Genomic DNA, 27903 nt, shown 5'->3' on the forward strand with positions numbered 1-27903 from the left:
CCAGGAAGCTGGCAGCAAGCAAACCAGGTGAGAGTGGAGAAGGAACACTCAGCCCTAGCTCCATGGCAGGACTTTGCTTCTGCTAATTGTGAAAAATGGGTCTTCATATTACAAGATTACAGTAATGTCTGGCATGAGCATCACCTTCAAATATTTGATCAGAAGTGTTGCTGAGCTCCAAGAGTAAAAGCCCAGGAAAGCACCTTGTTGAATAACAAGAATTAAAAAATCATGAAAGGGAGGCATTGTTCAAAGTCACTGCTTTGAGACATTTCCTGCCTTCCCCACAAGGCACTGTCACCAACTGACAGTGTGACAGAGGCAGAGCAGAAGCACTGCTCATTAACATCGTGGGTCTCTTCTCTAAGAAATTATTCCCATCAACAACCAATGACTTCCCTGCACCAGGACTGGCATGTGGCATGTGTAGGCTCACAGCTTCAAGGAGCAGCTACTGCAGAGACCCACATTTACACAGGCAGTTACCTCCAAGACTGCTAATTCTACCTGGGGCCGAGCACAGGGCCTTGTGGTAACAGAGACAAGAGAGCTAGTTTTTTTGTTGTCTTTTTACCTCATTTTAGTAATGAGCAGGCTGGGATAGTCAGGTCCCAGTCTCAACCTCCACCACTTCTGGATGATGACCATGTCACTCAGGGAGCGCATAAGCCTTGTCATACTGCGTGCGCACTCGTGGGCCAACACATGGGCCTCGAAGCTCCCCTCTGAACTATAGCTCTTGCCACGCTCCATGTACAGGAAGGGCTTGTGGCCACAATGGACAAAGTGGTGCTTCTTGAGGTGGCAGAGCCACAGAAAGGCTTTATCACACTTCACAGCGCTACCTGTGCTTGATCATCTCCTTCTGGGACAGAACTTTTGCTGTGCGGTCTGGGCTGCCAGAATGACCCTCCATCAGCTCTGTATACTCCTCCTGCCCCTCAGGCCCCTCCAGTGGGCCCTTTCACCTCTGCTCCAGGGATGCCAGTCTGGAGTTTTTGAAAGCTTTGCTCTTCTCCTCACAAATTTCTACAGTCTCTCCTTCTGAAGAACTGGCCTGCTAGGATCTCTGCCCAGCTGTCCTGCCACAGTCCTGCAGGCACTTCTGGACCTGGCTGGCCAGAGCATGCACCTTGTATGGCTTGCCAGCCAAGTGAGCCCTGAATCGAACCCTACTTGTGGGAGACAACAGATCCAAGCCTCCTAGCCCTGCCTCTTTATGCCCCACCTCCACTTTTTCTGCTGCAGATCTGGGATCCACACCCTTGACCAACTCTTCCTCACACTTGCCATTGGCCTTAATGGTTGATATGGGCTCGAGGTGCTGATTCTCAGTCCCCAGCACCTTGGCTTGCCATGGCTCATGTTCAGATGCTGTGCTTTCCTCTTCTTGCAGCCTGTGGAAATGTTTGGTGGATGGCATGCCAACAGGGACATTGAGAACTGTGGTTTCATCAGCTACCACCTTGGAGACATCGAGACCCGTGCACAAACGCAAAAGTGTTGTGGGTGAATTAACACTGGCTGTTGTTATATGGAATGATTGCTGCTGGTTAAGAGGAACATTGGAGACAGATACTCTGCTATGGAGTAATCGTGAAGCTCTGCCATGAGGACCATTACTTTTATGACCTTTTTTTCTTTTAAACTGGTGAAGAGGGAAGAATCTCTGATCTCTCACCACAGACAGTACCCGTGCAGCATTCCCAGTGTTTCACGGTCTGTATTTCTAGGAGATATGTAAGAATAAAACAGGGCGGCATACTCCTTTCTCGGCTGTCGGCTCTTAGAAGCGGCGCAAGGTCAGGACAGCCGTCTCGGAGGGGCTGCGGGACGCACACATGCCGGGGACAGCTGAAGGCGCAGACCCCCGGTCCGGGAAGGCCGGGTCGCTCTTCCCACCCCGGCTGGGGCGCAACACCCACCATCAGGGGCTCCGCCGCCGGCGGCCCGACCCGGGCCCCCGCCTCCCCGTCGCCGCCGGCCGGGCTCGGGCGCTCCGCGCCGGCGGAACGGAGCGAACGGGCAGCGGGCGCGCCCGGCCGGCGGCGGCGGCGGGCGGGGCGGGGCCGCGCTCCTCCGGCGGCGGGGCCGCGCTTCCGGCGGGCGGCGGTGCCAGGCGGCGGCCGCGGCGGCAGCAGGTACCGGCACCGGCACCGACGGGGCGGGCGGGAGCTGTGCCCGGGCAGCGCGGCCGGGCCCTTCGTGCAGCACCGGGGCCCGGCGGCCTGTCCCGGTGCTGACGGGGCGGGGGAGCGGCCCGGCGGCGGGGCTGGGGCTGAGCGGCCCGGGCCCGGGCCCCGAGTCCCGAGCCCGGGCGCTGTCGGGCGCGCCCTGTGAGGAGGCGGTGCGGTGCGGTGCGGTTCGCCCGCCGTGACCGCCCGGCGGGGAGAGCGCGGCTGGTGAAGCGCCGCGGGCACCCGGGCGGGGAGAGATGGGGCCGGGACCCCGCGGGGCGCTGGTCTCTGCTCGGTGCTGGCGGTGCAGGCGCCGCCGGAGCGGGGCCACCGGGCCGTGCTGTTGCCTGGTCCCGTCCCGGCGGGGCTGGGGGGGCTGCCGTCCCCGCGGTGCCCAGCAGCCTGGGTTGGTACACGTCCCACCTCCAGGCAGCTGGCGTGTGCTAGGGGAGCTTGGGGCTTTGTTTTAACAGTGTAAACAGCAAATCTGTGAGTCGTGTAGGTGAGTCTTGGGGTTGGGTCAGGGCTCTCCAGGGAGCTCAGTCGAAGGGAATGGGAAAGAACAGATGTGTGGTGGAGGCGGTGATGATGATGAAGAGAGGTGCAGGGCCCGCAGGGCTGTGTGTGCCCCGCTGCCTCACTTGCTCACCCTGTGTGACGGGTGGGTCCTGCAGGACACTTGAGAGCAGCTTCTGTACTTTGTGCTGCAGCGCCAGAGGGAACACTTGAAGAGCTCAGCGCTTTTGCTCTCAGACCCTGCAGAGAACTACTAACGGGAGGTCGACTGCTAGCTGGGATGTGTTTCCAGCGGAACAGAGGTGGCCTTCAGCAAACAGATTGGGATGACTGGAGAAGGAAGGTTACTCAGTTAAAAAGCTGTTACAATAAAGCAGGACTAAAGAGGTTCTCTGAGCAATAGTGTGTCTGTCATATCTGGTCACAGTGAGCCAGACAAAGCTGGTCTGGCTCCTGACCCTTAGGTTCTTTCAGAGTAGTATCAGGGTAGTGATGTTTTCAGTGATGCTCTCAGTGGTATCATCAGTCCTGATGTGAAGGGGGGCTTGGACTGGACTTTTTGGTAGAGTCTTGGTTCTGGAGCTCACTCACTCGAGTACTCCAAAGGTCTGCTGCTGAGTAACTTCTCCCCTTTCTTGCCATGTACTTGATTTTAACACTATAGCGAAGTACAGGGAACTTGATTGGTGTGTACATAAAAACAGACACTTGTGCAAATGAACCGAAACTGGGAGGAGGTGTGGATGGCAGCAGAGTCCGAAAACTAATTCCGGAACTGGGATTGCTTTGTTTCTAACCATTGCTTGTTCATCTGGCACAGAAGAGGTCACTTGGCTTTTGGAATTCTTTATTGTAAGTACAGGTCCAGGGTGTGGTAATGTATGCATGGTCATATTTTGAAGTGTAGAATTCCTTCTGAATTGATAGTATGTCTGGAAGAAAACAGGAAAAGGAAACTACCAAGCACGTGCAGGTTAAAAATAAGTGGTGGAAAAGTATTGATACTGAAATTGCAGAAAAAAGTAGTTTGCGTGAACAGCAGTTACCAAGACGTTCTAGATATAAGTGAACTGTCTTCCCTGGGTGAATTCTGGTGGGATCTCGTATAAGGAATCTCCAGATCAGAATTTGTGTGAAAATTGTATTTTAATGGGCTGAGTTTTCTCTCCTTCAGCAGAATATGCTGTTCTCCAGCACATCTCTGTTATCAAGAAAGTTAATTTTTATTAGACAGCAAGTGTTCATGTGCAATATAGGTGCAGAAAATATACTTAAATACTTGGAAAAAAGGAAACAGTTGGCTCTTTATAGCCTGGCAGTCAATAAACACTTCTGACATCAAGTGTGATTCTTTAGTTTTTGAATGTTTGACTAGACTTTTTACTTTTTAAAGCTGGATATGTAATTTTTCTTACCTTACGATTTGCTATACAGGCTGTACCACTTGCATGTGGTCATGACATTTATGTAAAACAAGTGCAGTTCTTAAATTGAGTTAAACATGGTGAAATGCTGGTGGTTAAGGAAGGTTTAGGCAAGAGCACTATCCAGGGCTCTTTTTCCAGTGTGTAGCCTACTAGTGACTTCCTTCTTCCACATGGTGCCACACTAAGATTAATTTTATGCTGCAGGGGAAATCCCCCAGTTTAATAATCAACTCTTCTGCCTCTAATCAGGTGCTGCAAGTTGACTGTGAAGCTAAGTGGTGATCCATGTAGGGAAAAGTGAGGACACTTGGCATCTTGCTGTCCCTGTGGCAGTATCGTCACTGCTCCGTGGGAGGAGTGGATTTGGTCCCTAAGCGTTTCAGGACCTTGCTTTGTGGATGGGGTTGCTACTGGGCATCCCCAAGAATCTCACAGGAAAGGCAGCTCAATGGATGGCAGCAATTGAACTTGGGTCTTCTGTCCCCACCAGGGCCAGGAAATCCCTGGGAGCTGGGAATGCCGAGAGGCTGCCCTGATGGGGCATGGATGCTTCCTCAGCGTGGGATACTGAGCTTTTGGGGCTGCTGAGCTGTCCTGAGAAATGCTTTAAGCTCACTGAGTCATAGGAGTCAATGCCTGCTGTTACCATAGAAATCAGATCATCTGCCAGGGGTGGGGAGTCCTTGTCCCTTGGCTCCACTGCTGCGTGGTTCCAGCATGAGCTCACAGTGCAAGGGAACCTGATTTCTTGCTCCTTGTCCCATCGAGATCAGAGAAGGTCAGGCAGCTCTTGCAGCCCTCACTATAGGGCAGGGAATAATTTTGCTTGGGTCTTTGCACTTGCTACAGTGGTCAGGCCCTGTGTGTCTGATGTGGTGTCTTGGTGATCCACAGCCAATATATGTCACACTCTTTCATAATTTGGGAAACATTGCATTTGATTAGCAATAGCTCCCAGCCCTTTGGAGCCCCAAAGAGGTGAAAGCTGGTTGCAAATGGATGAGTAGCAGATAGGGGAGGACAGGAAGTAATAAGCTTGGAGTGATCCAGAGGGAAAGGGCAAACACTGAATATCCAATTTCCTGTGCTCACAAAATGCATCCCCAAGCTTGGTCACAAGTATAGACCTGAGCATGGATGTGACACACTTTCAGGTGCTCAGTGTCTCATAGGTTTCGGCCTTTGTGCTCACATCTGGGTAACTGTTGCATTGTTTTCTTTGGATAAAGAGACACATTCAAGCTCTAGGAATGGAGGATGCAAAAGATCATTGCTCCCTCTCAGTTCTGCTAAAGAAAATAGCTTTACTCTGAATATACTTTTCACACAAAGGCATTGTGCCTCCTCAGATCATTTTTGAACCCTTTGGTCTCCTCATAATGCAAAATAAGCACAACCCTGTCTGTGAAACAGTGTTACAGAGACTCTTGCAGGTGTGAGATGTCATTTGGTTTTTCTGCAGTTCCTCTTGGCTTGGTGCCTGTTGACCACTGAATTACTGTCCGTGAGCAATCCAGATCTTCATAGTTGTCCTTTCCAATGTTTCCTTACTTCCAGGATACTGACTTCAGAGGATAACAGCTGTTTCCCCGGGGTTGTCCCTGAGAATTGCAGGTGGTGCTGTATGCTGTACTAGTTCCGGCTTTGACGCATCTTCTGCGCCAGGTGAGAGTGAGAAATATTTGCAAACAGCAAATGCAATGAGCTTTCTGTTTCTTGGACCCTCTTAATTCTTTGGTCTCCTCAGTATTATGGCATACTTCATGAAAAATACTCATTCTGGCAGTATGGCTTTAAATGAAAGAGGTGATTCCTTGCTGCTTGCTATCATGCTATCAAGGATTTACTGAGTGATGCTGAAAGGAGATGAGGGTTTTGTGTGTATTGTTCTTCATAACTATACAGCCTATAACTAACTCAGCCTATGAAATCCTGTTTTAAGAAGCTGTTCACTTCTGTCTTCAGATCCCAGCACACAGAAGCACCCACTTCAGTGTTGTTGAGAGCTCTGTCTCTCCCTTATGGGTAGAAGAAGGGGGAGTGATTCCTGGGAAAGCTTCCAACACTGGGCCAACTGTGGAAACAGCTGGGCTTTGTGCCAGCCCTTCGCAGGGAGGGGAAGCTCAGAGCTGGTACAGTGAGTGTGTCAGGCAGGGGCTGGTGTAGCCTGTCGCCTTCCTTAGCGTCTTGGTGCTGCTTCTGTTACAGGAGAGAAACTGCTCTTTACAGGGCTGTGGTCAAGCAGAGACTCCCTGGAGGGCTGGTACAGCTTCTGATGGCCTTTTGATAGCAATTGTCGTGAAAGAATCTGACAGATGTCAGTGCTTCTGGCTTGGAGGAGGAGGAGGAGTTCCTGGATGTAAAGATAAGGAAGTATTTGGGGAAAATCAGTGAGAAGAGGAAGAGCCTCTGTAGGGAGGTAAATTTGTGATCTCTGGCTCTCACCTAACAATCTTTGCAGTCCTTGTTCTAGGCGCTGCAAAATAAACTGTGGTATTTGGGGACCATGGCTACAGACCCACTCTCGGAGCTTCAGGATGACCTGAACTTGGATGATACCAACCAGTCCCTCAGCCAGCTCAAACTGGCCTCCATAGATTATAAGAACTGGCCAGCAGATGAAGCCCCTGCTTTTCCCAAATCAGGTAAGTATCCTGTTTGTTTGGGATCTGGGTTTTGGCCAAAAAGCAATTATTTGTCCTGCAGCATTTTGGTCATATCTACATATACAGAGAGCCCCAGCTCCATTTAAAAGCTTTATAGACACATTAAACTTGCACCACACCCAAGTGAATCAGCCTTGGTACTGAACAGCACTGAAAAGTGCAGAGCCAGCTGATGTAAATATACTCTTCTCATTTCTGTGCCTGACTACATTTTGGTGCTGACAGTACAAATGAGCTGTAAATCCTTGAGTGTCCTCTGTTACGGAGTCTTGCCAGGATAGTTTGGCCTTCTAGACTGGAAGGGTCTCGAACTTCCATGTAGGAGGTGGGGCTGGAGATCTGAGTTGTTGCTCTGAAATCCTGTGCTATGAACTGCTGCCCAAAGACGTCAGGGAAATTAGCTCAAGGGCATACAGGATGGCCATCCACCGAGGGACTGTGTTGTGATCCTTCTTCTCTAAAAGGCTGCGATGGTGTCCTTACTGTCCTTGGGTTTTGTCTTCGTGAACACTTGCGACATATCTGACCAGTCGTTTGAGAGAGTCTGAGGGATACATATGGACCTCATAGAACTGACAGGACTCTTCTGAAGTCATTGCTGCTCTTGTCCACTCAGAATTTCAAAAGTGGGTTTTCAAGATGTACACGTGCATACGTTAGTCCCTCCCATGCATAACTGCCATTTTTTCTCATACCTCTTATCCCTTTTGTACCCCTCACTGAGGTGCTCCAGATCCTTCTTCTAATTGCTTGTTCCTTGTATTTTGTGCAGAGGACTCCAAAGGCTCCCCTGAGCCCGTCACTCATCTGCAATGGGATGATCCCTACTATGATATTGCCAGGCACCACATTGTGGAAGTAGCAGGTAGGGGTCTTTCTGTTTTCTCTTTTAGATATCTTTGCAGCTAGGCTGAGGGAGGGCCTTTCTGATGGGCTCTGTGGATATCTGATGTTTGCCTGGCCCACGTGGCAATGAAGGTGGCACTGTGAAGGGAAGGAGCACCAAACTTCTTGAATGTTTGTGATATTTGTAGTTTTCTTTGACCTCAGTTAAACTTGCATTCCCTTTTGGCTTTTGCTGTCTTGATTATATTATTAGCGGGAGTCAGTTTCTTTTGCTGAATTGTTTTAGATGTGGCCCTTGATTATATCCTAAGCATAAATGTGGTTTTTGCATGATAGTGCCACAGAAATTACCTAGTTAAGCAGTACAGCTTTTGAGATCCTCAACTGAACTGAGTAATCCACAGTAGGTGGCAAGTCTTACATCTGAACAGTCAGAGCTTGCCATCCTGTCCAGAAACAGCACGTACAGAAATCTGAAATAGAGGGAATAGGCCCTTGTTTCACTACAACGAAAGACCTGATCATTCAGGGTCACAAGCATTTGGATTTTCTCTGTTGTTGTCTTGTCCATATTATTCTATTTATGCTAACCCCTGGTGATTTACTGCTGGGACCTCCATAAGAAAGAGTTTTGGAGTATTTGTTAGGTTGCTGTGGTAAGCCTGAGAGAAAGGTAAGCCCAGTTTATCTTGTGTTCCTTGTTTAAAAAAACCAAAAAAACAAACCACCTTTTCAGCCTATTGTGACTTGATTCATACTTTCTCCGTGATTATCTGTAGCCACCTCCTACCTCTCCCACTGCCACCTCCTACCCTTCCTATTGGCATTTCTCTGTACCTCGGTCCCTACCCCACATAGGAATTTGCAGTGAAGCAGAGGCACAAGCTGGAGTCCCCCTGATTCAGAGTTGTTCTGCAGCAGGTTTGACCAAAAAGGGAAGAGTCTCAGACACTTTGGTAAGAGTTGTCCTGACATTGTTCTTAACTGGGCAGTTTTCTAGAATGAATTTTCTTTCTCATAATCTCTCATGTTTCATCTTTCGTGGAACAAAATTTTAATGACAAACTCTAAATTTTGTTGTCTTTTGTCTCCTGCTAAGGTTGATAGGCCAGATGTTTAACATTTGGGCCATTATGTCTTAGATTTGCCACACGTGCTTTCATTTGCGAATGTGCTACTAACCTACTTTTTCATGGGGCTGGAGTTTCAGGACTGGGATCTGCAGTCTGATCTTTATAGGGCTCTGCACTCTGGCGTCCCTGCTGCTGAAACTGGGAAAATGGTGGAACCCACCATTTCAGTGATAGAGTACTTGGAATGCAAATGGCAGAGGTAACTGGTGTTTCAGGACTCTAGGAATGACTGAGTTGAATGATACTGATGTTTGCTTCAGACAAAATGCTTAGCAGAGAGTTTAGATCAGAGACATTGATAAGACTGGAATGTCAGCCCAAGCCAAGGATATGCTTTGTGTGCTGCCTCCTGACATAAGCCCCACTCTTTCTGTGGGATTTCTGTTCCAAGGTAAGATGATTTTTTTTTTTCAGAAGCTCTCTGAATGGAGAGTGGAAGTGTGTCTGAGTGGCTGTTGGAAAGTAGCCATTTGACACTGTCTAGGATAGGAAACGAAGAATTATCTAGCTTCCTGAAAAGATTTCAGGGTGGTATGGTGGCTGACTGGGAGCTGCGCCTGCATTCTGAAAGGGATCTCTTCCCTGTTGTGGTTTAAATTTGTATTTCTAGTGAGGTCTCTGTCCCAGTGTCTCTGCATAGTGCAGAAGCAGCTCTGACAATCTTTGGTTCTTGGCAGTTGCTGGCCAGTTTTCACCGGTAGCTGATGGATCTGAAAGCATGTGATGGTCCCCACACTGAGTGTGGTGTGATTCCTTTCTTGGCATTGGGAGAGCAAGGAGCACAGCTCCAGAAGGGAGGATTTGCTGTCACATAGTTTTGAGACTCGATGGTCTTTCATCTCCTGGAAGAAGGATTTATGAAGTTGATCAAAGGGCCGGAGTTGTAATCTGGGCTCTGGGGTGGAGCTGTTCAGTTTTTTTGGTCAATAATAAATAATTTTAACTGCTAAGAGAATCAGACAGGGTAGTTTTCTCTGGGCTGTTGTTGGAGGCAAACAGTCTGGGAAAATCTGGAAAAATCCTATTAGAAAGAGCCTGGAGAATAAAAATCTCTCTGGATGATTAATATGAAACTGTTTGGATCTGGCTCTGCTGAGAAGTTGTGGTGCTCAGCACCTTCAGGTACAATGAACACTGGCCATGCTGAGTCTGAAACAAAATAGCTCCATCCTGATTCTTTTGTAAATATTACCAAATGGCAGCAAATCAAGGGGAATTTTATCCGTTCTACTGATTTATTAGCTTTCTGTCCCATGTCCTTCCTTGTTCTGCACTTCAGAGCAGAAAACATATGGCTAACTCTGTTCCTGCCTGCCCTGAAATATATTCTGGGATGATGATGCTATTTTGAGACAAAAGCAAAAGGCTGGTTCCCATCCTCGGGCTGAATTCCGTGATCCCAGGGTTATCCTGTGTGGTCAGAAAAGTAATTGTTTCTTGTGGGATGGGTGCATGGTGTTAATAACTTATTGAAAATGTAGTTTAAGTGACGAAAAGTTAGCACACTTATTTTCTAGCTGACCTTAATTTCTGATTCAGTTCAAGGCAGCCTGGATTTGAATATCCTTTAGGCTCTCTGGCCTAAAGAGGGGAAAGAGTAACAGAAAAACATTTTGCAGAATATGTTGGGAAATAAGTTTTTTGTTTTGTTTTTCATTTAAAAATAGTGCAGCAGTTTCATGGAGACTCTCCTTTGTGTGCTATGTCCCTGTCTCTCCTGGGGACTGGGATCTTGCTGGAGGAGGCTGTCCATGGGGAAAGAGCAGGCATGTTGTTGCTGTCCCGTGCAGTGGTGTGTTACAGGAAGATGACAGCAAAAGGCATCTGGGCCACAGTTCTAAGGGAGTACTCAGAACTGGAGTATTGTTGGGAATCAGAATATTTTAGTTTTAGGAAACCTTCTTTTGCTTCTGGGATTCAATGCTTTTCCGAAGGAAAAAGGTGGTGCTCTGCTGTTCCTTTCAGACCTGCCTTAAGGTGTGTGTTTCAGGAGTGTTTTATGCAGGCTCTGGAGGGGGTCTCTGTGTGGTTTTGCTTTTCTTAACTCTGAGTGCCTCTTTTTGTGAGCGTTGCAGCAGTGAAATTCATCTTTACACATGGCTGGAACAGAGGAGGTTTGATTTCACTGCACGAATCACTTCTGAAAAGTGTGATTTTTTTTCCTTGCTCACATCACAGCATTTGGAGGAAACACAAGCTGTATGGGAAGAGCAGGGCTCATAACAGCTCTGGCAATGTATTCCTTCCTCATTCTGCTGCCCAGTCTGAAATACTGGTCTCTTCTTTGTGGTCAATATACAAAGCTATGGCTATGAGGTTCATCAGCATTCCCACTTTACACAATAACTGGCTTGCTTTCTTTTGGGATAAGTAAACTGGGGCTTAACATGTGAATGGCACATGAATTTCTCACTGCCGTGGGAGGCTGCAAGTTGGTTCAGGAAAGAGGCCTTCACTGTTTACTCCAGCTGTGTAAGTAATCCCTGCCCAGTGATTTCAAAGCTTTGTTGAAGCTCAGAGCATATTTCTGCTACGTTTTGTGGGAAATCTGGTGCGTCACACCATTAATTGTCAGTCTGCAGGGCTGCCCTCGCAGATAACGTGTGATGCTAGTGTGTGTAAGACCTGTGATTGAAGTGGGAAAACTAGATGGAGAGCTAGGAGTATACCTTCTTGCATGTTACTAGATTGAAACTGCAATTTCAGCAGTGAATATATTTTCAATGGTGAATCTGGTACCAAACCTACCCAAAAAAACATTTTGGCTGGCTGTTGGCTGCAGGTGCCAAAGCTGTAACTAGTGCTGATGATTTGCTGTTGGTGATTGACATGGGGAGGTAAAATCAATCTTGGAGCAATAGTAGCTGTTGTTTCTCTAGGTAGGCAAAGGTAGAAGTGGCAGACAGAACTTGTATTGAAGGTGTGTTGCAGTGTGTCTTTGGTGGCTAATGGGCTCAGCAAAGGCCCAGTAGTAAAGGAGAACAAGGGTCCTTTTCCCTTCCAGTACGGTACATGATTATTGGCTCCATTAATACAGTCTGCCTACATTTCTGCTGCTTTTGGATGTAGTTTCTGGCTTTGACCTTTTGTTTGTTTGGTTGGTTTAAGAATATTTGTATGATACAAAATTATGAGTTGCCTCTGTAGAATTGAGCCCATCCAAAGCAAGCCCAGCTTGTGTACCACATTTTAATGTACAAGATCAAGGGAAGGGAGAGTATCTAAGGAATTTTAAGTTTCTAAGGGAGATTGAGGGAGTGGAGAATTTCTTCCTAGAGCCCTGCTCTGATCAGGCTCTTGTCTTGATAGGACCATGTGGGTCAGTTGAGTATATAGCTGTGAGAGATGGAAAGGGGCTGGGTGTGACAATTAAATGCCTTTGTAGACTCCTCCCTGCCCAGAGAAACCTTTTTTTCCCTTTTTTTTTCTAATTGGCAGTTTATTTTTTTATTCAGAATCTACTAAACTTTTTTTTTTTTTAAAGCTGTGGGTGTGTTAAGATATAAATTGTCCCATCTTCAGGTTATTAGTGAAATTTAGCTTCTTGCAAAACAGTCTGTGGGATGTGGTATTCATATGGTATGATGCTGTTCTCTGTACTCTTCTGAAGTTGTTCAGAGGAGTTGACATTCAGAATTAATTGCAATTAACCCTTTTAAAAGTGGCAGTAGAGCAGTTGCCATTTTGGTGGCGGGGAAGTGTAACATTTAGGGCCAGAACTTTGACTGTGATTGTAAGAATTAGGTGCAAATTCAAGAAAGAGATTTGGGAATCAGGGATTGCTGTTATTGCCTCTAACTGTTAGATTAGGTTGCTTTGGAGAGGAGCACTGGGGAAAGATGAAATGGAGGGAGGTTGTCTGCTGCAAGACAGCAGGTAGATGCATCCCAGTGGCAATCTGGCTAGGCTCTGAGACTTTACACTCAAGATTACTTTCTGGGAAAGGGTGCGAAGCTTGGCTTGCTGTAACTTTTTTTCTGTTCCTCCAGACCAGGGTGCACTTGATGGGGCCCAACCAGGTAGGTAGATTTTTTGTGGCATTAACATTTGGTTCTGTAGATCATGGTATTCCTTTAGCATGACCATGGCCTGTAGCTGGACTGTCTCAGGGGAGCCCAAACTTTGCTCAGCCTTAGGCTGCACTGGCAGCTTCTCAGGAGTCCAAAGGCTGCACAAAATTGTCATCTGAGGGCTGCACCTCTGCCTCGGGCACAGCAGAATCATCTGAGCCAAATTTGGCGTGTGTGCTTTTACTTTGGGCACTTTGGGGCTCATGGGTCTTAGTGTAAATCCTGTTCCTCTCCTGTCATGGTGGTGGCCTGCTTGGACCAGTTCAGTTTGAACTCCAGTTTACCTTGTTATCATGTGTGCTTTGGAAGTTCATAGGATTGCTTCCTATTCCCTCACATGATGTGCTGCTGCACTCATGTGCTAAGCAGCTGGCACTTAAACTGGATTCTCCATCTGAAAGCAACTGTTATCTATTTCTTCTCCATTTGGCTGCAGAGATGTTGTGTTTTGGTAATTTGTTCACCCGAAGCTGTGCTAGACTGCCCTGTGCTTGCTGAGCATTTGTTAATACTCTCCGGACTTCAGTCCTAAGCCGTAAGAATTTGGCTGCCGGTGCTTTCATGCTTCTCAATGTAGATAAACCTTCCTTTGGTGTGAAGTTCTTTCTGCTAAGACCTTCACACAGTCCATGGAAATGCTGATTCTCACTTCCTCATTATGTGGACTCTTCTCCCATATTTTCTATGTTCTCAAACATCCTCCCATTTTGCATTCTTTAGTTTGACCCTCTAATACACTTTTTTGTCAGTTAAAGCTATATTCACTTGGTAAGGCTTTCTGATTCTGGCAGTGAATTTGGATATTGGGACTATCTAGGTGGAAGATGTCATGTATTAAAATAATTCTGCTTCGAGCTCCTTACCTTCTTTTCCTGCAGGGCTAAATCCACTCTGGAATTCAATAGGCAACTAAAATCTACTATACTTAAACATTTCCCAGCTGTGCCATAAGCTTGGCAGGAACCTGAAGTTACATTAGATACATTTTTTACTGACAGTGGCTCTGATAAACATCCTAAGCTTTGTGGAACTTGTGTAGCAAAGTCCCAGTATTCTGTAGTGATGCCCTCTCCTTGACCCTGAACTCTGTTATTAACTTTGCTGTTTTACCAGTAACACAAGCTTTTGGTGGCAAGTTTTATCCATCTGCATCCTCTCAGCGTCAAAGTACCAGGCTATTTGAATCTTTCATCGAGGTGGGCACTCAACTGAGGTTACCTGATGAAGGCTGGACTGAGCAGGGTCTCTGTAGAGCGGTTAAGCTGCCTGCAGTCATGGCATAAAGGCTAACGGATATATTTCAGGATATATAACGGATATATTTCTATTTACTTAGAAATACATAACAGGATTGCAAGCCAGGAATGTATTTTCCGCATTTGCTGTGCAGATTCATTTAGTAGAGTCCTGTCTCAGGACAGTACGGCTATCTTGATTTGAATTTCTGCTGTGACAGGTTTTATTGCTGCGGGTGTCAACATGAAACATTAGCCTCAGTATTTAAACTTTGACCCTTTTAGGAGTTTGGCCCTGCACTGATGGCTTGGAAACACAGCAGTGATTTTCCTTGCCCCTTGTCTCAGAAGTGCCCTGGAGACGCTGCTCTTTGGGCAAGAGGAAAAACTGATTTGGGGCCTTCAAAACACTATAACAATGTTCAGGAGAATTAGCATGTCTGTCAGTGCTACAAGTTAATATCTCTTTAGATGAGCAGCTGTCTTGTCTGGAGAGGCTTTTCATATTGGCTACTGTCTTGCTCTTTGTTGTTTTAAAAGAAAAATAATCTGCATTGCATCCTACAGAAAGGTAGTTTAATTCCAGTGTGGATTGAAAATATTGCAGAGTTGGGGCACTCTGTGAATACTAATGATATATAGTTGCTTCTTTGTTGTTTTATTGTTAACTATTAAGCATTCCTCATCTGGGAGAGATAGGAGCCTGAGAAGCTGAGTGATTACTTCGTGGTCTGTAGTTGTGTTTAATGGAAACTCGAGCTATTTGCAATTGCAAACAAGGGGTGAAAACCTAGATACCTAAGATTAATATTGCAAACAGGAAAGAAACAGTACAAGGGATGGAGCATCTGGGAAAGATCAAACCTGATAAGAATCTGTTCTGTAGGAGGCAGAGAGGCCACCTGCAGGCAGTTTCCTTCAAGAGCCAAGAATGCATGGAATGGGCTTTAGGTTCTTGTTTGTAAACTGGAACAACTGATTGTTCAGCTTTGATGCTGAATTTTGAATCTTGTCATGTCTGGAAGAACCAGACTGGTCAGATATATGTCAAGTGAAAACAAGATTGGCAGTTGGTTGTTTTGAAAGTTTCTCTGTTGACAGGCTGAGCTCAGTGTGATGAAACTGGAGCAAAACCCAGAACTCGGTAGTGGGCATGCTGGTTCCTTTGTAGGTCTCATGCATAAATTCATTCTGATTTGGAAGGCAAAACAGGCCACTCCTTTTCAGTCACCCAGGGTACTATAGATTATCTTTTGATGTACTCAATCCTGGAAATTGTCCAGGGGAAACATGCCATCTCCCCTTTGGCAGATTGTCTGTTTATTCTTCACCAGCAATCTCAGACCTTTTCACCAAGGCTATATAAGGAACAAAATTCTTGACTTTGTGTAGGCCCTGCCATAAGCTTTTATGCAATTCCAGAGAAAGTTGTTTAAGCTGCGTGGTTCCTGACTTGTGACTTGTCAGGTCTGGAAATCAGTGCCCAGGAGCCTGAGATGAGTGTGTGGCCACACACAACGTGGCATGAACATGGTGCTGTACTGAATGCTACAAAGGCCTGCCTTGATAAAGCTTGCAGTCTGCTTTTGGCCCTCAGACCATCCACTCTGGCTTGAAATGCAGCCTCTCAGTTATCTGAAGATAGCACCTGTTCTGAATTTAGCACAAAGCTGTGATCTGTAAAGATCTTTTGTCTTTCTGACCGTTCTCTTTCATCACTATAAAACTCAACAGATTCTCAAATGCTACTGTCTTCTTGGTGCTCTGTGCGGGCAGAACCCTTTGTCCTCCAGACAGAGACATACGAGTTGCTCAAGACCAATGGGAAGAGTCACAATGTGCCGTATTCCTTGCCCAGGACTTTGTATCCTGCACTTAGTTTTATAGACAACTTAAGTACATTAGACCCGGCCCTAAAGCTCATAGCAACCTACCAAGAAACTCTGGGCTAGGCAGAGAGTGGGCTACCATGGGATATGCAATGTGATGTTGGTCTTGTGGCCTGGCTGTGACTGTATCTGGTTGTTCCAGATGAGCCTTGCATCACTCTCTCCTAGTCCTGCATTCTGGGTCATTCGTCCTCCCTAATTGCCCCTTATCTCCGCATGTGTATGTCAATGTGATGGCCTATGCCACCCTTTTCCTGGTCTGTACCTAGTGCTGCCTCAGTGTCCTTAGCTTTTGTAGAATTTCTGGCTTGTGTGCATCAGAAAATTCTGTCTCTTGTGTTGTCTGGTGAGCGACTTGAACATGGGACTTGTGAGGAGAAAATAAAAGTGAACAAGTAACAAGAGAATCTGTTCTTCTGGCCAAGATGGGGTTAAAAGAGGGTTAGCGGCATCTTAATGTCATGGCTGGTATGTGTGAGTTCTCTGGCTGCAATTCGCAGCACGAAGTGCTCACCTGTTACTAAGAGGCAGTGTTCCTGGAAATAAGGTTTGCTGTTCCGAGATCTCAGTTGTTCAATGGCAAGTGTAGCCAAGCAGTAGTTGAGGGCCAGAGCCCATGCAAAGGTAAGAAAATGGCTGCATGCTCTGAATATTGTAAATGCACGTGGGGAAAAGGATTTATTTTGAGAGGAATGATGTATTGAAGGTCTGGCCTGCATAAATATCAATCCTTGCTGCTTTTCTGTGCTGTGGTCTGTATGACATAGTTGTGCCGTAGGGGAGGAAGGAGTGTGTTGTTGAGTGTAACCTCAATAGCCTCTTCCACTGTTCCACACTCTTTCTGTTTGACAAGAAAACACAGCTTTCAGAGCAGGGTGAGTGGCTAAAAAGATGGGATGACTTTAGTCTTTAACCCTTCACTCTAAAGGAACCAGTTCATCTCCACTACTGCTAAAAAGCAAGTCGTCCTTGTAGAAATGGATTGGGTGTTGTGTCTGGGAGAGAATCAGACTTTCCCTCAAACTCTGTATGTTCTTACTTATCTAAATTTCTAATTCCCCGAGCATGTTTGCTAAGCTTGGCCATGTGCATCTGCTTGGGTTTTGTTCATGGGACCGAGATCTCTGCTGTCAGAAGTCCACTGACGTTTAAGACTTGCTTTGGGGAAAACTTGGCTTGTTGTCTGAAGCCTGAAGTGACGGCTGGGAGTGTCCTCCCTGAGATGAGAGTGCTTAATTTGGCTCCAGTGTAATGGGGTCTGTTTTCTGCTTGTCTTTTACAAAGAATGCTTTGTTGTGCCGCACTTTGCAGCTCCTTCTGGCTCAGGCTGGGAAAATATCTCTGGATGGAAGAAGAGTTTACTTTACAATCCCCTTGGAGAATCCAGCAGCCCTATTTGGTCCATCTGTAGAAGAGGCTTATGATGATGCTTGTTCCTCATCTCTAGGATGTGACTGGGACTGCTCTTTCTCTAGGAATTTCTTGGTTTCCAGAGTATGAAATGGTTTGTATTTTGCGTGCAGGACTAAACTTCAGGTGAAGCAAGAAACAGATGCACCAAACTCTAAGCAGTTAATCTGGGACTATGTGCAGGATGGAAGGAGTGGTTATTGTGCCTGTGAGGGGCAGTTTTCCCTGTGCCTTCCTGGATATATGCATCAGGAGCAGTGCCCAGGGACGGTTTTGCAGGTTTAATGCTCTGAGCACTCTGCTTTGTACTTGCCTCCACCTCTATGTGCCCCGAGGCATCCTGGCTTCAAGTGTTTTTCTCCTTTCAGGGCTGGAGCAGGGATTCTGTTCTCCATTCTCACTGTTGACTTGCCTGGCCCTTGGTGTTCTGGTTTCTGCTTCCATACTAGTGCCATGTAACTGCTGAAAATCAGGTTTAGCTTTGCTGGCAGCTGTGGCAAACCAGCCTTCTGCCTTGTTATGGTGGTTTCTCATTCTTTCTTTACCCCTTGCTGCAAGAGCACAATGCAGTCTTTAAACTCTGTGTAATCTCTGGCATTTCATCTGCAGGTGATGACAAATATGGAAGAAAAGTAGTTTTGTTCAGTGCCTGCCGGATGCCCCCAAGTCATCAGCTAGATCACGTGAAACTGCTGGGGTGAGTAGTGTCTTAGTAGGCTGCTGTTAACTTCTTAAACCTGACCTAATTCTTAGGTGCTGGATTCTTGGGGCCAGGTCTATCAGCAGTAGCTTCTTTAGCTGGATATGTCCTCCCATGTGCTTACCTCCATTGCTGGGGATGCAATGAGTCCCAAAGGAAAAACCTTTCTGTAGCAGAGCACGAAGTGAGTTCAGCAGTTGTCTCTTCTCAGGTACCTGAAATTCACACTGGACCAGTATGTGGAGAGTGATTATACACTGGTGTACCTGCACCATGGCCTGACCAGTGAGAACAAGCCATCCCTGAGCTGGCTGCGGGATGCCTACAGGGAATTTGATCGCAAGTGAGTAAGGCTGCAGCAAGCGAGGATATAATGTGCTGTTCTGTAGCCTAACATAGATGATCTTCCCTAGGCTCCTTGTGTAGCTTGGTCATCATAATTTACTGTCACTTAATCCCCTGCTTATAGAGGTGGGTTGTTGTTCAATGCAGGCTGAATCATGGGATAAAAAGCTCCTTCTGTAGTTACATCCTTTAGGCCAACAGGCAAGCAGCAAAACCAGGGCCTGGTGCAAGTGCGTCAGCTCCATGGTGTAATTGTTGCTTCCTGGTGAGGCTGCTCATGCTTTTCGGTGAATCTTGGAATACAGCAGAGCATGCCCTTAGGCTGCTGAGTGGCCTGACACAGCTACAAAGCATGGGAGAGCAGAGGCCATGGGTGCTGGGGAGTGGTGAGGCTCAGTGCAAAAGGAACGGAGCAGCCAGGGTGTCTTAATCTTGTGGAAAGGTTGGTTCCTCTGCTTAAAGTGCAGCTCATCGTTACTGGGCTTCTCTTGGCAGGTACAAGAAGAACATCAAAGCCTTGTATATTGTGCACCCAACCATGTTCATCAAGACCCTGCTGATTCTCTTTAAGCCTCTGATCAGGTAGGAAGCACTATAGGAGGCTCACCCATATGCTCGCTCTATGGGGGAACAGTGGAGCATTCTCAGTTGGGCACAAGATGAACCCAGGCTGCCAAGCCTACCCTGGAGTCTCTCACCTTATGCTATCTCCTCCTGTTTCTGAGCTCAGAAATATTTAGACACCAGAAGTACCACTTCAGGAACCTCTACAGAGTTTGCAGCTCTGTGCTGCTGTTTTCTATCCAGCCAAGTAGAAGTAAAAGGTCAGGCTCTGCTAGTAATGGAAAAGGAAGTGAGAACATCAGTCCAAATTACATTTAATTTATTGGGTTGCTGACTTTGTAACTCTGTAAAATAATTGAGACCAAAACTTTCTCAAGGCTACTCTTCTGAACACAGGAAGAAGAAATCCAGAGTTTTAAGAAGTCTGCTGTTGCTAGGGCCTCTAATGTGACTTGGAAAGTCTTAGCATCTCCTGGTAAAATAGGTGGAGTTGGAGAGCTGTGTGGGTGATATCTGCTGCTTGGCCATACGTGCCCCTTTGCCCCATTGATGTCCCTTGCAGACCCCTGCTCTCCTTTCCTGTAAGAAATCAGTTCTGTTACTGGATTTCCTGATTCCTCACATACCTACCTTTCTCTTGTTTTTCAGCTTTAAATTTGGGCGAAAGATTTTTTATGTGAATTACCTTAGTGAGCTGGAGGAGTATGTGAAGCTGGAACAGTTGGGAATCCCAAGCCAAGTGCTGAAGTGAGAATACTGCCTGTCTCCCACTTGCTTCGGGCTCTGTGAGAGGGAACTTTTCTGGAGGAGGAAGAGATTGTTCCACTCAGGCAGTGATTTTGGAGGGAGTGGTGACAAATTGCTTTGAAGACTGTTGTTTCTCTCCATACTCTTTCCTGTGTGTCCTTGGCCCCAGTGCCCAGTTCTATCTTTGGGTTAAAAATCCTCCTCCGGTGGAGCACTAATCCTGCCTCTCCCACTCACCCCTTGGGGACTTTCTGCAAGATGCTGACTTTAACACTGACCTGGAGCTCATGGTGTGCGTCTGCTGTGTCTTGACACCTGCTTAGCTCACTCCGCACCGTTCAGCTTGTCTTTGGGGCTTCCCAAAGTTGCCATAATCTCAGTCCTACCAGATTGATTCCCTGTCCCATACACACATTCACATTTGTCTCATCACATCCAGTGCTATCCTGGCCTCCTGCCCATGCTGTCATCCTCAGCTCCTCCAACTCTTGATTTAGGATAGCTACTCCTTTCTCCCTGCTTTTTTTCTGGCAACCAGATATTTGTTCTTATGCTCCAGAGGTGCCTGTCCTGTTTTTGCATAGATAGAATCAACCATCCTAGGCTGGAGCATTTACCAGTGGGTGTGCAGTACTGGGTTCATGCACTTTCTGGGAGGTGGAGTGGCTTTTTACTAGTCTGTGTTTTGCTACAGATATGACGAATACCTGAGATCCCTGCAGAAACCTTTACAAGTGCCCCAGAAGCCAACACCCCCACGCCCACCGCTGCCAAACCAGCAGTTTGGAGTCTCGCTCCAGCAGTGAGTATCTGTGGACTGTGTTGCTTTTGCCCTGCCTTGCTTGATGAGAGGTCACTGTATTTAGAACAGCAACAAAAATGGCTGTGAAATTTTTTGCAGTTCAGACTTCCTACAAAACTTTAATCATTTTCCTGAGGAACTCCATGCTCATGTCCAGATCCTGACTGACTCAGTTCAGTTCCACCCGCTTGATCCTCAGGTTAGATTGTTTCTGCAGCTAAGGGTCACTAAGGGAAGAGCAAAATAAGGACCATGGGGACAGCTTTATGGCACTAGAAACTTCCTTTTAAGCATAGCAAGTCTGTAGGAGGCAGGATTAGTGCTGTTTTGATTGAGCAGTACTGCAGATCTGTTTCTTAATTTTTTTTCCATATCTATTTTAAAAGCACTTCTATTCACCCTTGTACTGAATCCCACTCTCAATTCCTGCACGGTGACACAGGCAAACACAGACACTGGCAAGGGCTAGTGATACTGAGTAAGTGTTGAAGGTATTTTTAACTTTGAGTGTGATTTTGCCTCCCCGAGGAATGAGGAGGAGCCAGTACTATGCAGCCAGACAGAACCTCCAAAGCAATCTGGGAACACATTGCCCAGCTTCAATACATTTCCAAATGGTGTTTCCCATGGTGCTGTGTGCCTGAGCTTGTTAGTAGCCTCAAAAGGGGGAACAGCTCCATGCTATTGAGTGGTCTGGACAATCGAATGTAAGGGTGGCAGCGAACACCTTGGCATCACTAGGTTTTCCCTGACAGCCATCATGTTGATAAATCTTCTATCACAGGAGTAGGGTGGCTAAAGTTATTTCTCTCATGTCACCTGCTTTCTGCCCTTGCTCCTATGGGGAAGGAAAAAAGAAGCTTAACCCTTTTCACCTGATTCATAACTAGCAACCTTACCTTCTGGGAAACCCTTTGCCCTGGCACCTAGAGGCTATAATTTTTACAGGAGATAGAAAAATGTTCCTGTGGTCTAGTAATGAGCTCATACTTCCTCCATTGAATGATGTAGCATGATGGGTGAAGAGGCTAGAAGGCTGAATAATGGCTGAACCAAGGACTGGGATAGCAAGATCCTATGCGGTACAGCTTGTGTGGGCAACGTCAAGACTTGGGGGCTGCATGCAGGGTGCGGAGGACCAGTCATATGTAACCTTTTGTCTCTTGCCACAGTCTCAAGGAGAAGAGCCCTGATCAGTCTCCTGTTCCTCTGGTGGTCAGAGACACTATTGCTCATTTGCAGGAGCATGGTAAGTGTTTGGGGAAAGCTGCAGCCCCTCTCAGTTCCATGTCAGTGACCTCTCCTCCACCCAAGCTCCTGTCAAGAATGTGGTAGGATAAAGAAGAACAGCAGTCTAGAATAAAGTGTAAAGCCTGAACTAGGTGAGTTAGCCTTCAAGAGAGATTGTGCAGTGCTTAGGAGACCTCTTTCTTCCAGGAGTCCATACTCCCACTTGTATAAGAGTAGCAAAATGCTCCTTGTATCCTCTGTGTGGTAGTGGAAGCAGAAAGAATTGCTATGCTCTAAGAAACAGACATGTTGACATCTGCCTGAATACCCCACAGCATGGATTTATAATTGTTAAGGCCAGCATTTTTGAGACTTTCACATGGCTGATCTTTCTCACTTCACAGCTCTTGCTACAGAGGGAATTTTCCGGAGATCAGCAAATACACAGGTTGTCAAGGAGGTCCAGCAAAAATACAACATGGGTAAGTGCCCAAACACATCAGAGCCCCTCTCATTCCCTAACTACTACTGTCCAGCTGGAACTGTGTTGGAACTAGTCCATCATGGATCCACTTCTTCTCTGATAGGTCTGTAGGCGAGGCCTCATCTCAGAGTATGACCCGAGTTGCAAGGGAGAAGCATCTGATACTTCTGCTCTGTGGAAAGCATATTCTTTCCCACTCATGTTCCCTTACTGTCCTTTTTTTATTCCTGAAAGTTTCCCCTGTTTCTTGGGGTGGCTATACCATCCTAGTAGTCTGGTTACACTGGAGGGACTGAAGATGACCAGGAAGAAATTTGGTCATGTTTCATTTGATGACTCCTAAAGATGTAGTGCTGGATTCAGCATTGCCTTGCATATGACTTTGGGATACATTTTTCCACTCTGCTAGAAGACACAGTACTTCGGTTTTCTGTGTTCTTTAAAATACTTCTTCCCTAGTTCTGGACTCTGACCAGCATGTCCCATCATTTGATGGAAGTCCTGCTTTTTCCATTGGGCACTGAGTCTCTGATCTACTTTCTCAGGTGTGCCTGTAGATTTCCAGCAGTATGAAGATGTCCATCTCCCCGCTGTGATTCTCAAGACTTTCTTGAGGGAGCTACCTGAGCCCCTTCTCACTTTTGGCCTCTACAGCCATGTTGTCAGCTTCCAGAGTGAGTTGTAAAAAGTGTGCTTTTCCCTGAATGTTGTGCTGGCTAAGGGCAAAGATATCTTCGGGGGGTCATGCTTGGGACACCCTGTGCTTGCAAACAGGGCTTTTATAAGGATGAGTACTGAGGATTCCTCAGGGACCTGCTTGTCCTGTCTCTCTTGATTTTTAGGTGTGGAGGAGGTGAATCGTGTGGATGTTGTTCGCAGAACACTCCAGACTTTGCCAGAAGAAAACTACCAAGTGCTCCGTTTACTGATAGCCTTCCTGGTGCAGGTGAGCTATTCCAAAAGTGAGCAGTTATATACTAGTTCAGTTGCCAGTGCATTGCATCAGCTTTTTGACAGCCTGCTCTCTCTTTTTCTCTGAGAGGAAAAGCTAGGGAATTGCCTTTCTTTACCTTACATTCTTCTTATACAAAGATCAAGAATGATCATGATGAATTAGCCTAAGCAGTTGTTTCTCATAATGCTGAGAGGTGCAGGCAGGCCTTAAGCCTAAGAGGTACAGTGTGGTCTGTACCAAGGAGGCTGAAAGCTCCCCAGGGTGGAGGTAGAACTGCAAAATACCTCAGTAAAAAAGGGGTCTCAGATCTGCCTTACAGAACTTTCTGCTGCCAAGGAAAGCACTGCAAGGCTGTTCTAGCAAGAGGGAAGATCATGATCTCGACTTGCAGAGATATTGGCTGACAGTGTCCTGTTGTTATAATATGGCCTGGTCAGCTTTTCTCCTCTCATTTGCCCTGAGAGTCTCTCAGCTCTGGCTTTGGGGAGAGTAGAGGGCAGCTGCTGGGCTGTTCTGTAGGATTCACAATGGTCTCTTTCCTTCTCACATAGGTCTCTGCTCACAGTGACAGAAACAAGATGACAAATGCCAACCTGGCAGTTGTGTTTGGCCCAAATCTCCTGTGGGCCAAAGATGTAGCCATCACTCTAAAAGCCATCAACCCCATCAATACCTTTACCAAATTCCTGCTGGACCACCAGAAGGAGCTGTTTGAGGATGCAGAGGCCTGAATCCAGGCCAGCCCACACCAGCACACTGTGCCCACCTTCCCCCTTCTTTATCTTGGAGCTGTGACCAAGCTGTCTCCAGTACAAAGGGACCATTGATTGTCTGGGTGATGAGCAGAGTGAGGGCTGTGGAGATGGTGGTGAAAGTGTGCAAGTAAGTGTGCAAGAGACCTACAGCTCCGATGAGCAGGGGAGCTGGTTTCCCAGCTGCTGAGAGTGGAGTCATAACCCACCTGTGCAGCTCCTCCAGGGCTCATCACCAGTCTGCTGCCCTATCAGATGACCTGCCTTCCTTTCTTCCTTCCCTTACATGCAGTTTTTCTGCCCTCCTGGTTCCTTCCTCAGCAAAGGTCTTTTTTGTTCAAGCTTCCCATAGCCCCAGCTCACCTCCCCTGCCTCAGCTGGGCTGTCTGGGCTAGGGCAGGCTTGCTGAGTTTTGTGACAGAGATGTTCTTACTGCGAGTGCCATCTCTCAGCACTAAATGTGCATCCTGCCTTTCACCAGGGGCACCTAAAGCAGGGAAGGGAGCCAGCAGTCCTTGTGCTTCAGGTAGCAGCATGTCCTGCACTTGCAAACACCTCTCTGTACCCCCAGCTTTTGGCAGGCAAGTGAAGAACAGGTTCACAGCAATGGGCTTTATTACCTGTCAGACTCCAAAACAGTGAAGGTGAATTTAGCCCAAAGCCCAGCCTCTCTGGGGTCACCCGCTCCAGATACTGTTCAGTGTTTGCTGGTGTAGTGGATAATATGCCTCCCATAGTTACCCAGCTCAGGCATGTTTGTCCTTCCAGCAGCAATTCCGGCCTGGCTGTGTGGAGGTGCTGGCTAGGGCCCTTTGACAGCTGGTGAGTCTGAATGGCAGGGAGCAAGTGCCCTGGTGGCCTGTCCCAGCAGCAGCACAAGGCCTCTTCTCCCTCTGGCTTGTGTATCTGTGCTGACTGGCATGGACCACCTTGAGATGTATTTTTGAGCAGAACTTTCCCCAGCACAATGTAACAGAGAGCATGGCCTTGAGGGAAGGTCTGGGGGCTGGGGCCAACCCTCACCCTGGAGTGCACCAGGCCTGGATTACGAACTTCTGCCCAGGTGCTGAGCACTCACGTGCCAAAGCTGTGAGGGAACAGCTATTCCATGCCAAGGGCCTTTGCCCTGTCTCCTCAGTTCATACTTTCCTTCCTACCATGAAAGCCTCGTCAGATGCATCCTGTATGCCCTTGGCACAGCTGGAGAGATCGGGTAGCCCACAAGGCAGGCTCAGAGTGGAGTGGTCCTGGCACCATCCCAGAGCAGCTGCAATACTGTTATGGCATCACTGTTGGTTTTGGGTTGCAGCATTGCTGTTATCTGAGCTAAAAGAGATCCCTCTCCTTAGCCTGGGTCTCTCAGGGTTTTAAGAGGGAGCTTCTAGCCTTACTTCACTGGTGTGATGTATCTTTATATCTTGTGCCCTGCATGCCTGGGCCAGCCCTCCCTGCTGCATCTGGCCTCAGGGACAAATCTTTTGGACCAAGCAGAACTGGTTTTTAAAAAGCTACTGGATGCTAAATAGAATTTGCTATTTCATAATATTTTAGCCTGCTTATAAATACTGACCAAAGTTTGGTGCCCCTGTTGTAATCAAAATAAGTGACATCTGTCACAGGAATTAAGAAGATTGCTCTTTTTGCTAAGCTCTGGAATGGGAATGGGTGCAAACATAGGCAGCTCTGCAAGGCAGCACAGGTCCAGCCAGCTGTCTTGGAGGAGGCACACCAACATGTGGGTGGGAACAGTGAGGAAGAAACTGAGCATTACTAAGACTAGAGCAAGAGATGTTCTAGGATAGGACTGGATCTGATCTGTTATAGATACTGGGAGATTTTGCCCTAAGGATGCTACAAGGAGACTTCCAAGTCTCTCTCTTCCAAGAGTAGGAGCCTTCCTTGTTTGGCCAGGATACGAATTGTTTCATCCTGAACAATTCACAGCAGTAACCAAATAAATGTTTTGGAGGTAGAGATAATCTGCTCCTAATCCACCTGTAGTCTCTCCTACAGTAAATTAGCACATCTGACATGCTGTGGAGGAGTAATCTCTTGGGGTGGACAGTGTGGAAAGAGGTGTACTTGCCCCAGTGTTTAAGGGGCAAGGCTGCAGAGGCTGAGGGAGCCCAGTTCAGCCCCTCTTTCCCTGCAAGCACCCTGCTCTGTGTAGGCTTTGGTATGGGGAGAGGGAGATTTGGTGCTCTGACTGTATCGGCAGCTGATGCTGGCCTCACCTCCATCTCCCTATGGGAAAGGCAAACCCAACTAACTTCCCCTGCAACGAACAAGCCCAAGCTCAGCAACTTGGAATCAAAGTGCCTGTGTGCTGGGGCATAAGGCCTTGGCCCTATGTGCTCCCTGGGGAAGGTGGCACGTTCCAGCCCTGCAGAGTAGCAAGGACTGTTCCCTGCCTAGTAGCCAGGGGAGCAGTCCTGGAGTAGCTCCTGCCCAGAGGGAGAGCAGGGATTGCTGCTAGTGTCTGAGTTCTGGCTGGAGTGTGGTGGTTTATTTTGGGGTTTTTTTGGGATTTTTTTTTTTTTTAGTGAATTCTTGAAATAACATTTCCTTTTTTAGCAAAACAGAGACTGGTGTATCCCCTGCAGGCAGGGATGAAAGCCTGCTCCAGTTCAGTGCCTGGTGGGAGCAGATTTGGAGAGTGTTCAGGAACTGCTACTGCTCATGGTGGGAAAGTGCTTGCAAATCCTGGAAGGGACACAGTGTAAATATCCCCTTTCCTCTGCTGCTCCTTGTGCTGGAGTTGCTGAGGGCTCTGGAGCAGGCACAGTAACCAGAGTTGCTTTTGCTTCTGCAATCTGTTCTCCTGAATGCCTTGTATTGAAATATCCCTCCTGTGACTTGAGCAAGGAACTGGCCTGGGCCTGCCTACAGCCTTTGCTGGGTGGGTGGTCACCAGAGCCTGCACCTGCCAAGGCCAGGGGCTTAAATTCCCTCCCCACCTGGTCAGCCTCTTCACACAGGCAGGGTGCTGGCTGGGCTGGGCTTCTCTGCCTTGTATAGGTGGGAGGCAGTATCTGATTAGGTGCTGGTCTGTGTTGGTTTTCTCCTTGCTGTAAGCTGCCCTAGGGTCTCTTCCCTGGCTCTTTCAGGTTAGCTATTAGCCATTTCTCCCTGTGGGGGTATTTGTTCTGCATCAACCTTCTGCTTTTAGCACCTAGAACATTCCCCTTTGCTAAGCCTCCTGCTGTCTTAATGGCCTCTGATCACTCCTTGGCCCAAGCTGTGTATTGGCACCAGAGCTTTTTGGTGGTGCAGGGGGTCGGGCCGGGCCGTCTGGATGCCTTGTGGCAATGTTTGCTAACTCGAGAGAGAGCTGAGGGCCAGTTTGGTCCCAGTTTCCTCTTTATGCACAGGGGCTCCTGTGTGAAATTTTTGGCTTTGCTTTTGTTGCTGATGTTCCCTGCCTTCTTTTTTGTTAATGTTCGTCAGGTGCAGGCCTGGGGTTTTCACAGTTCACACTGTTTATATTCTGCTAATCTGCACCAATCTTATATTTCACAGTTTGCACTTTTTGTATTTCAATAAAAATCAAAATGTAATCCCAGATCCAGGTGTGTCTGTCAAGTGGCAGCAGCTGTGGCACATCTACAAGAAACAGAAGTAAGGCTGGCTATGCTGCCAGCCACAACCATGCTGATAGGGAGGAAAGAAAGTATGAAATGCCTCCTATGTGAGTAACTCTGGGAAGAAATACTAGTTTGCAGGAGCCTCAGGCTGGAAACAGAGTTCAAACAAAATGAATTATTGTAAAGTTGGCTCTTTCCTGAACAGGGCTGCGCTTCCATGTTACCGTCTCCCTGTCATGACGAACAGTCTGCCTAGGATTGCCCTTTCCAAGAGGCAGACCCAGCAGTTGCACAGGTTGTGGTATCACCAGGTGCCAAGTGGGAGCCACCTGCAGGCTTTCCAGTTAGGATTAGCTGGCTAAGTTTATCCT

The 27903-nt window shown here is 47.3% G+C and overlaps 1 protein-coding gene across 5 annotated transcripts; it reads left to right on the forward strand.

Moving 5' to 3' along the window:
- The first annotated feature begins 2093 nt into the window (after positions 1-2093).
- Positions 2094-27510, forward strand: ARHGAP1 (Rho GTPase activating protein 1). Of its 5 annotated transcripts, none has more exons than XM_032690583.1 (16): positions 2094-2141; positions 5678-5785; positions 6329-6479; positions 6582-6765; positions 7559-7651; positions 12755-12784; positions 17979-18066; positions 18281-18412; positions 18910-18996; positions 19627-19725; positions 20420-20527; positions 21700-21776; positions 22162-22239; positions 22787-22915; positions 23084-23187; positions 23748-27510. In XM_032690583.1, exons 4-16 carry the CDS (start codon positions 6627-6629, stop codon positions 23925-23927), a joined length of 1344 nt encoding a protein of 447 aa, XP_032546474.1. In that variant the 5' UTR covers positions 2094-2141; positions 5678-5785; positions 6329-6479; positions 6582-6626; the 3' UTR covers positions 23928-27510. The 5 variants fall into 5 exon arrangements, with proteins under 5 accessions (XP_032546474.1, XP_032546475.1, XP_032546473.1 ...); XM_032690584.1 differs by having other exon boundaries at positions 6350-6479; XM_032690582.1 differs by lacking the exon at positions 6329-6479.
- Positions 27511-27903: the final 393 nt, after the last annotated feature.

Source organism: Chiroxiphia lanceolata, chromosome 6 (genome assembly GCF_009829145.1).
Source record: "Chiroxiphia lanceolata isolate bChiLan1 chromosome 6, bChiLan1.pri, whole genome shotgun sequence".
Classification (NCBI taxonomy): domain Eukaryota; kingdom Metazoa; phylum Chordata; class Aves; order Passeriformes; family Pipridae; genus Chiroxiphia; species Chiroxiphia lanceolata.